This window comes from Tasmannia lanceolata, unplaced genomic scaffold, assembly GCF_043159265.1.
Source record: "Tasmannia lanceolata isolate RefF3 unplaced genomic scaffold, GAP_Taslan_0.1 ptg000012l, whole genome shotgun sequence".
NCBI lineage: Eukaryota > Viridiplantae > Streptophyta > Magnoliopsida > Canellales > Winteraceae > Tasmannia > Tasmannia lanceolata.
In genome coordinates, this window is record NW_027518689.1 from 16,365,587 (window position 1) to 16,376,530 (window position 10,944).

At 41.2% G+C, this 10,944-nt stretch overlaps 1 protein-coding gene across 1 annotated transcript; it reads right to left on the reverse strand.

Moving 5' to 3' along the window:
* Positions 1-1,194: 1,194 nt before the first annotated feature.
* On the reverse strand, positions 1,195-2,737 carry LOC143887093 (leucine-rich repeat extensin-like protein 6). Its single transcript, XM_077391207.1, has one exon. The coding sequence runs from the start codon at positions 2,660-2,662 to the stop codon at positions 1,358-1,360; it is 1,305 nt and encodes a 434-aa protein (XP_077247322.1). The 5' UTR covers positions 2,663-2,737; the 3' UTR covers positions 1,195-1,357.
* Positions 2,738-10,944: the final 8,207 nt, after the last annotated feature.

Below are 10,944 nucleotides of genomic sequence, written 5' to 3' on the forward strand. Positions count from 1 at the left end.
TAACTTATGAAAAATGACAAGATACCCACATTTCATAAAAATGACAAAAATGCCATATATCATATAGAATAACCAAAGTACCTTTCTCATAAAAAAATGACATTACTCTCATACGTCATGAGAAATGACAACAATATATACTCATCTCTTCTGTATTATCTGTGTTGAAATGAAATTCAGAGTCGTTCTATGATAATATCCCCACATTAAGACATAGGTGCACATTCATCAAAACTATCCCATCGAGCGTAGATGGTCACATGATCCTGTAAACCAAAGCCCGTAGAATCAAGACACAGCTAAAAAAAACATAAGTTTTGGGCATTATTATTTATTACTACAGGAAAACAACTCGTATAAACGCTTTATACCAACTGATTCATTCAAAACATATGCGCTTTGTGGCCAAGTCTTAATGATGTAAAAATAGAAACGGTAAGAATTGAGAGCTTAAATTTTTTGAGCTTCTTAGTCAAATGATCATTTTAAAGATATTATCTTAATTACCATTCTTGTGTCCACATAACATACATGTGTGATCAAGACCATTGATTTAGTAAATTCCCACTAGTCGATCGTATCACATGCATTTACACCTCACTTGGAGGGATGTCATTATAAATTAAAGCAGAAGGGCAAGTTACTTCCAGAAGTTAGAGAGAATATGTTAAATTGTAGGGATGTCATTATAAATTAAAGGTCCCTCTAAATAAAACTAGAATTGCGGCAGTTCAAGTTACTTTTTTCATGTATAGTCAAACAATGGAAAGTTGTGAAATGCTGGAAAAAAAATTCTTTTTCTTAATTTTTCAAGAAAATTCCAGCAATCCAAACATGGCCTTAGTGGTAGGGATGCAACTTGGGACGGGTCGGGTTGAGAATTTACTAAAAAAACCAATTGGATTCCACGCTAACCTAACCCGATTTAGTGGTAAAAGCTCTAACCGAATTCAAAAAAATCGACCAGAGTTACACCCCTACTTTGTGGGCTCCTAAAGATATCATTTCTTTCTTTCTTCTTCTCCTTTTTCTTCTTTTCTTTTCTCGATGGATGGACATTGGAAATAAATGTAGCAAATGTCTTACATTCAAAAGGAATTAAATCAACTACTCTGCTAATTTGTACGTTTGGTTTTTTGGGGTCATGGCCCATCGACAGTTGCCCCTCGTTATTTCTTGTGGGAATTCAACATATACTCAGATCATCCTCTTTATTACAATAATAACCCCAATCATTACATAAAAAACATAATTCAAAACATTTGGTGTGATGAGGTCACCTTAAATACGCTCTTTCTTCTACCAAAACACAACGGCATTTTGCTCAATAAAATGAGAGAAGAATATCACACGGTTACTAGTAATGAAATGGAGGTGGTGCTAGTGGAGATGGCAGCATTTCAGGCGTTGACGGCAGTAGTGGCGGCAGAATTTCTGGCGTTGATGGCAGTAGTGGCGGCAGAATTTCCGGCGTTGACGGCAGTAGTGGTGGCAGAATTTCAGGCGTTGACGGCAATAGCGGCGGCAGAATTTCCGGCCATGGCGGCAGAATTTCCGGCCATGGCGGCATTAGCGGCGGCAGAATCACCGGCGAGCAGCCGAACACATTGCAATTGATGGGCTGCGAAAGGAATGAAGCGCACTCAATTTTTGACCTCTGAACTGGTCGGCCCGGAATGCAGTTCTTCCTATCATCCTCGGCCGGAAGGCTGAGACACTGCGCTGGCTCACCGCAGAAATAATTATACGAAAATGTAAAATTATCCAAATTCGGCAACTCACATATACTCGCTGGAATAACGCCGGAGAGCCGGTTATCAGCCACGTTCAGTTGCTCCAAACTAGTCATATCTCCGATCGTATCTGGCAAGGGCCCCACCAGTTTATTAGAGCTGACATCGAATACGGTCACCTTATTCAATGATCCGATCTCCGGTGGCACGCAACCGGTGATGCCGGTATTCAAAAGAATAACCTCATTTAAAGTTCCTGCCATTTTTTCGAGGCTCGGCGGGAGGCAGCCGTTAAGTTTGTTATTGGCCAACACAAGGACTGAGACCGGCGAGTTTCCGATATTTTCCGGCAGAGTGAAGCGAAATCCATTGTTGTTGATGAAAATTGCGTCTAGATTTAAATCAAAGAGGGCGTCTGGAACTGCCCCTTCAAATTGATTGAATCGGATGTCAAGATATTTTAATGAAGGGAGGGAGAGGAGCACTGGTGGGAAGCGGCCGGAAAATAGGTTGTTACTTAGATCGAGCTCCAAGAGAAGGTGGAGATTATGGAAGCTTTTAGGGATGGTACCGCAAAAACTGTTAGAATTAATGTGGAAGAGAGCGAGGTCGGTGAGGAGTCCGAGTTCTTCGGGTAAGGAACCTGTAATATTGCCATGGTTGAGGTCTATTCCTGCAACTACAATGGTGTTAGGGTTATCGGGTGCAGGCGCACAGAAGACGCCGTTGTAGGAGCAGACGTTGGGGCCGTACCAGTTGGAGGTAAGGTTATTTGGGTCGGATGTGATTAGGAGTTTCCATGCTTGTAGAGCTATGAAGGCTTGTTGGAGTCTAGGGTTGAAGAGAGGTGGGTAGGCCTGGTGAGAGGGTTGGGAGAGGAACAAGACGAAGAAGGCCCAGAGGGCTAGGTTGAAGTATGGGTTTCTCATTTTCGGGAAGACAAGGCCATTGATTAGAGTGGAGAAGGTTTCTTTGGTTTAGTTTTTGGTGTGAAACATGGAGAAGAGGGTACTTAAGTATTATATGGGATGTGGGTTGCCCCTTGATTAGGGTTAACTACAACCCCCGACTAGGATATGTAATTGTTTAGTATTATTTAATAATCTCGCTCTCCCTTTCTCTCTCTCTCTCTCTCTCTCTCTCTCTCTCTCTCTATATATATATATATATATATATATATATATATATATATATATATATATATATAAGGAAACTGTTGGTGCGCTTAAGCTCACCAAACTTATGGTGAGCTTAAGCGCCCAATCACATGGGGGCCCACTTTGTTAGGATGATCCAAAGCATTCATTTTAAAGTCCCTTACATAGATAGGGGTGTACCAAAAATCAGCTCCATAGGATTATCCTAACCCCTCCATTTGTGGAGGACAAAAATGGACAGACACAAATCTGCCCATTTTTTGTCCTCCATAAATGGAGGGGTTAGGATGATCCTATGGAGCTGATTTTTGGTACACCCCCTATCTATCATAAGACCTTGCAAATGAATGGTTTGGATCACCACATGTGATTGGGGAGCCATGTGATTGGGGAGCTTAAGCGCACAATTGGTTTGGTGCGCTTAAGCTCACCAACAGTTTCCTCTATATATATATATATATATATAGAGAGAGAGAGAGAGAGAGAGAGAGAGAGAGAGAAAACGGTTCCTACACATATGTGTAGAGAGTTCTCTACACACTAGCTTAAAATACAGTGGGGGCCCACATTGTTTGGGTGATCCAAGCCATCCATTTTAAAGGCCCTCACATAGATAGGGTGTCCACAAAAAATCAGATCCATAGGATCATCCTAACCATTCGAACTGTGGAGGCAAAAAATGGACTAATTTGTAAAGGTTTAAAGACATCCATTTTACCTCCACAAATCGTAGGGCTGGGATGATCCTATGGATCTGATTTTTTGTAGACACCCTATCTATGTGAGGGCCTTTAAAATGGATGGCTTGGATCACCCAAACAATGTGGGCCCCCACTGTATTTTAAGCTAGTGTGTAGAGAACTCTCTACACTTATGTGTAGGAACCGTTTTCTCATATATATATATATATATATATATATATATATATATATATATATAGAGAGAGAGAGAGAGAGAGAGAGAGAGAGAGAAAACGGTTCCTATACATGTGTAGATAAGTTATCTACACACTAGCTTAAAATACAGTGGGGGCCACATTATTTGGGTGATCCAAACCATTCATTTTTAAGGCCCTCTCATAGATAGGGTGTCCACAAAAAATCAAATCCATAGGATCATCCTAACCATTCGAACTGTGGAGGCAAAAAATGGACTAATTTGTAAAGGTTTAAAGACATCCATTTTACCTCCACAAATCGTAGGGTTGGGATGATCCTATGGATCTGATTTTTTGTAGACACCCTATCTATGTGAGGGCCTTTAAAATGGATGGCTTGGATCACCCAAACAATGTGGGCCCCCACTATATTTTAAGCTAGTGTGTAGAGAACTCTCTACACATATGTGTAGGAACCGTTTTCTCATATATATATATATATATATATATATATATATATATATATATAGAGGGAGAGAGAGAGAGAGAGAGAGAAAACCGTTCCTACACACATGTGTAGATAAGTTATCTACACACTAGCTTAAAATACAGTGGGGGCCACATTATTTGGGTGATCCAAACCATTCATTTTTAAGGCCCTCTTATAGATAGGGTGTCCACAAAAAATCAAATCCATAGGATCATCCTAACCATTCGAACTTTGGAGGCAAAAAATGAACTAATTTGTGAAGGTTTAAAGACATCAAATTTACCTCCACAAATCGTAGGGTTGGGATGATCCTATGAATCTGATTTTTTGTAGACACCCTATCTATGTGAGGGCCTTTAAAATGGATGGCTTGGATCACCCAAACAATGTGGGCCCCCACTGTATTTTAAGCTAGTGTGTAGAGAACTCTCTACACATATGTGTAGGAACCATTTTCTCATATATATATATATATATATATAATCTAATACTATATAGCAGAAGAGAAAAGGGAGAATTATTGTCCATTTAACACGTCAATGGGGGTGATTTTTACCGTTTGTTGCCCTCCCCACATATCTGTACATACTATCTATGTGAGGGTAAAATCGTAATCTACATATAAAAAGTACCGATACAAGGTACCTGTCTATGACAATTACGGAAAAAAACTACCGAGAAGAGGTAAGGACATATGACAATGACGAAAGAACTAATTTATATTACTCATGCAGGACACTTGCAAGAGGAACAACAATTATGAAAACCTCTATCGATTGGAGGGCTAGGATCAGCCTATATCGATTGGAAGGCTAGGATCAATCTATGAAAATGATTTTACGGGCACAACCAATTGATGTTGTGTTCCATCACATGGACGGTTTGGATCAACCTATAAAGCCACATAATTTCAATCTTATCCCCCTCCTTTATGCTTTTTTAATAAAAAAATCTATAGGGTGATCTTAACCATCCGATTTAAGAAGAACAACATATTATGGAAATGATTTTAATACATACTAGTAAAAATCCCCGTGCGATGCACAGGCCGACAAAGAAATGTACCGATCACATCATCGGTTGATCCAAACCGTCCATGTGATGGAAAACATCATCATTAGGTTGTGCCCGTAAAATCATTTACATAGACTGATCCTAGCCCTCCAATCTATAAAGGTTTCCATAATTAAGAAAGCATAAAGGAGGGGAGGTAGGATTGAAATTATGTGGCTTTAATGGGTGCCTTTGTTAAAAAGCATAAAGGAGGGGGTAGGATTGAAAATATGTGGGTTGAATGGGTGCCTTTGTTAAAAAAAGTGACGTGTAATTGTCATAGAATTTTGGAAGAAATTCAAATAATTCTCTCCTTTTCTCTTCTGCTATATGCTCTATAGAAAAATTCATAGAATTATATATATATGTACTATATAGTGGGGGAGAAAATGAGAGAATTATTTGAATTTCTCCCAAAATTCTATGAGAATTACTCATCACTTTTTTTGACTTTTTTTTAACAAAGGCACTCATTCAACCCACATATTTTCAATCCTGCCCCCTCCTTTATGCTTTTTAACAAAAGTACCCATTAAAGCCACATAATTTCAATCCTACCCCCTCCTTTGTGCTTTTTTAATTATGAAAACCTCTATAGATTGGAGGGCTAGGATCAGCCTATAGAAATGATGTTACGGGCACAACCTACTGATGTTGTGTTCCATCACATGGACGGTTTGGATCAACCTATGATGTGGTCCGTACAGTTCTTTGTCGGCCCGTGCATCGCACGGGATTTTTTACTAGTGTGTATATATATATATATATATATATATATATATATATATATATATAGGGAATTGCTAGAGTCCATCGCAAAAGCCTTTTGCGATGGACCTTAGCAATAGGGAATTGCTAGCTTCCATTCGAAAAGGATTTTCACAGCTAGTCTGTCGCACTTCAGACCAGCCACCTCGTGAATGGAAACAACATCCTTTGTCTCCACTCACGAGGTGGTTGGTCTGAAGTGCGACAGACCAGCCGCGAAAAGTCTTCGCAAAAGCCTTTTGCGATGGACCTTAGCAATAGGGAATTGCTAGCTTCCATTCGAAAAGAATTTTCGCAGCTAGTCTGTCGCACTTCAGACCAGCCACCTTGTGAATGGAAACAACATTTTTTGTCTCCATTAACGAGGTGGTTGGTCTGAAGTGCGACAGACCAGCCGCGAAAAGCCTTTTGCGATGGACATTAGCAAATCCCATATATATATATATATGAGGAAAATGATTGTACGCTCGACCGTACCTAAAGTTAGGTACGGTAGAGTGCCAAATAACATGGGTCCCCCATTTTTGGTGGGCATCTAAACCATTCATTTGCAAGGCCCCATCATAGATAGGGTGCATACCAAAAATCAGCTCCATAGGATCATCCTAACCCATCCATTTGTGGAGGCCAAAATGGACAGACAGTGTTTGTCCACAAATCTGCCCATTTTGCCCTCCAGTTTTGGAGGGGTTAGGATGATTCAATGGTGCTGATTTTTGGTATGCACCCTATCTATGATGGGGCCTTGCAAATGAATGGTTTAGATGCCCACCAAAAATGGAGGACCCATGTGATTTGGCACTCTACCGTACCTAACTTTAGGTACGGTCGAGCGTACAATCCTTTTCCTCATATATATATATATATATATATATATATATATATAGAGAGAGAGAGAGAGAGAGAGAGAAGTGAAGCTACACATACGTGTAGCTAACTTAGCTACACCGACGGCTTAAAATACAGTGGGCCCACATTGTTTAGGTGATCCGAACCATTCATTTGATAGGCCCTCACATTGATAGGGTGTGCTAAAAAAATCAGCTCAATTGGAGGATCCCAACCCTTCAAACTGTGGAGGCAAAAATGGACAGATTTGTGAAGGTTTTTACACATCCATTTTTGCCTCCGCAAATTGTAGGGTTGGGATGATCCTATGGAGCTGTTTTTTGGGCACACCCTATCTATGTGAGGGCCCATCAAATGAATGATTTGCATCACCCAAACAATCTGGGGCCCACTGTATTTTAAGCCGTCGGTATAGCTATGTGTAGCTACACTTTTTTCATATATATATATATATATATATATAGAGGAAAGTGTTGGTGAGCTTAAGCTCCCCAACCACATGGGTCCCACATTTTCTGTGGTGATCCAAACCATTCATTTGCAAGGCCCTATCATAGATAGGGTGTGTACCAAAAATCAGCTGCATAGGATCATCCTAACCCCTCCATTTGTGGAGGACAAAAATGGGCAGATTTGTGGACAAATAATGTCTGTCCATTTTGACCTCCACAAATGCATGGGTTAGGATGACCATATGGAGCTGATTTTTGTACACACCCCATCTATGTAAGGGCCTTTCAAATGAATGCTTTGGATCATCCTAACAAAGTAGGCCCCAATGTGATTGGGCGCTTAAGCTCACCAACACTTTCCTCATATATGTATATATGAAATTCCACTTAGCAACCCAAGAGGGGGTGAATTGGGTTTCTTTTCAAATTTTAAGAATTTTGAAAACTTAGATTGCACTAGTTTTAGATTGAATAGGAAATCAAAAATAGTATTCAAAGCAGTAGTGAAAACTTACCACACAAGAAGAGGTGAAGAGGCAAAGAAGCTTTGACACCAAGATTTTTATAGTGGTTCGGTCTTATCTCAAGACCTACTCCACTCTTCTCAAGTTACTCTCCTTGAGGATTCCACTATCTTCTCCAAGGAACTTAAATACGGCGTTCCTTCCGCCTTGTACAAATCGAGCTCTACGCTCCAAGGGTCTTCTACGGCGCCCTTTGTGCCAAATACAAAGAAGATGAAATGAAAAAGCTTGCTTGCCTCTAGATAGGCTAATTTAAGGTAAAGCTCACTCACTCTCACAAGAACAAGATTGAACAAGTGAAGGTCCTAAGGTCTCTCAAGAATAATCTAAGGTAAATGGCACAAGAGAGAGATGGAGAGTGAAGATCTTCAAGAGAAGGAGAACAAATGACTTTTTGTGCTCTTGAAATCTTTGTAATGTCCTTGGGTAGAAAACCCAAGAGTCCCTAAGTTCATATAAATAGAGGGGACAAAAAAAGACAAAATATTCGCACCCCAACGGTCGTCTCGGACTCCGGGCTCGGAGCTCCGAGCGGCTAATTTTTTGAACCTGGAACAATTCTCGGAGTTCCGAGAATTTTCTCAGAGTTCCGAGCTCGGAGCTCCGAGAATATTCTCGGAGTTCCGAGAAGCCTACGGCCAGCAGATTTTCCTTATATTTTGCTGATTTTGTTTGGGTTTTTGGAACTTTGATTTTTCAAGATAAATGGAGTGTCATGAGGGTCCAACAATGTTGAGACACCACTATGAACATTCACAAACCCATTAAATTCTATCTAGGTTGATTTTAACTCTCCTTTGTGCCATAGACCTAGACTAAACATTGAGGACCGTTTACATTCTAAATTTACTTGGTCTTCAATCTTGTTGGCACCTTGTAGAGGCTTTGACATGTCTTCACTCAACTCCATTGATGCTTGAGTTGATTTGCCATTCTTGTGCTTGAGTTCAACCTCGAGTTCAACCTTGAGTTCAACCTTGTCATGCACTCTTGAGGATGGTACACTGTGAACATTATAACTTTGCCAATGGAAATCATTAGTGTATAAAACCTTTAAAACAAATTTAGTTTGTTAATCATCAAAACAATTCAATAGGAGTACTTGTTGAACCCTTGGGCTAACAATCTCCCCCTTTTTGATGATGACAAACATAATTTGTTTTAGGGTAGGAGCTCCCCCTTTAGGGATGAATAAAACACTTTGGGCTCCCCCTAAGAGTTTGATTTAATTGAACATTTAAGGCATTACTTTAAGGATGAAAATTTGATTGCAACATTTTAAGCATAGAGCTTTGCTCCCCCTTAATATATGCATTGGGAGCTCAAATATTCTCCCCCTTTTGTCATCACCAAAAAGGTGGAACAAAAGGAGTGAGGGAAGGTGAGAGCAAATGAACAAGTAACGTGAAATGCGATAAAGAGAGTAGGCATAATACATGGTATGCAAGCAAAAAGAATGAAACATAGAGATATATATAGAGGATGTGAAATGGCATACAGAAAAGTGCATACAATCAGTCAGCATACATAGCATTCATGACACAGCATAATGGTGACAGATATAGATAAACCTAAAACATCCCAAAAAAAAGATCCATACAACCAGCGTATAGTCCAAAGACTATCGATACACAACAGAAACAGATAGATACACCGAATAGAAATAGAAATCTGAGCATCAGAGAACTCGAGCCATCTACTGAGGCGGAGGAGGCGGTGGCTGATGAGAAGAGCTGCCCGGTGCCTGGCCCCACTGGTCACCGGAGAGGTAGCGATAATAAGCGGCCCACTGCTCATCAACATGGGTAGTCATGGTCTGGAAGCGAGCAGAGATCTCAGAGTCAACATGGGTAGATAGCTGCGCAAATTGTGAGGCCATGGATCGTTCAATAGCCTCCTGCATCTGAGCCAAATCCTGGCGAGTGCAGTATGAAGATGTATCCTGTGATGGCTGCGGGGCCGGTGCAGCCTGAGCATCGGCTTCGTAGCCGCCTCCAGCGGCAGGAGCATCGTCAACCGCGACTTGATTCAAAGCCATTCGGTTAAAGGTCTGCTCATCAAACGGGGCAGTCGGAGTCATGGTCAGTTCACCATCCAAGGTGATGCCAAAGTGACGGAAGACACGGGTGAGGACCATGCCATAGGGCAACGAAGAGCGGTAGCGGCCAGGGGTCTGAAACATGTAGCGAAACATGATGTACGGCAGACAAAGCTGGCGGCCCTCGAGAATGCTGTAGATAAGATAGGCCTCTAAGGGTCTGAGGGCTTCACGCATCCCACCACGAGGGATGAAGATGTGGTACATAAAGTTGTGAAGCATACGTGCTACCGGAATGAGGTCGGCGGATTGGACGGGCATACCAGAGTGGTAGTTCCGCGTAATCCTACCATAGACCGTGTCATGATCGATATCATCAAGTGAATGGGTCCCATCTTCCGGCCAGAAATAGTGGGTGAGGCCATCAAAGCTGATCCCAAGAAGAGTGGCAAAGGTGTGATAGTTGAGTTTGATCACTGTTTACTTGATTTTGGATTCAATTTTGAAGAAGGAAGGAGAAATTGTGAGATTGGCGTAGAAGAGACGCACCAATCGAGGGTATACTGGTTCATTGAGGTGTAGGATGGATGTCCAGTGAAGGGCATCAAATTTGGCCTGTAAGTCGAAATTTTGAAGGACAGGAGGATCAATGTACCTGCCGGTGAGGATGCCCCTAGTGCCGATGTCGGCCCAGAGTTTCTTGGCTTTATCCCCAGTAAAAAATGAGTTAGGCACAACCTCAGCCGCTACAGCCTTTGCCTTTGCCTTCTTCCGAGAAGGCCCTTCTTCCTCGGGAACTTCTTCAGGAAAGTATTCAGGGTCTGCAGCTTGGGAGGAGCCTCCAATGTTGAGATTTTTGGTTTTGGGAGGCATTGTGAGAAGAAATGTGAGTAGAGAGATAGCCCTAAAATGAAGGAGAATAAGAGAAATAGAGAGAAATAGAGAGAAATAGAGAAAAATAGAGAAATAGAGACGGATAAGGGTTTAAAAACAAGGAAATAGC

Excerpts from the sequence above, each read along its gene's own strand:
- LOC143887093 (XM_077391207.1), bottom strand. The coding sequence starts at position 2,662 with ATGAGAAACCCATACTTCAACCTAGCCCTCTGGGCCTTCTTCGTCTTG.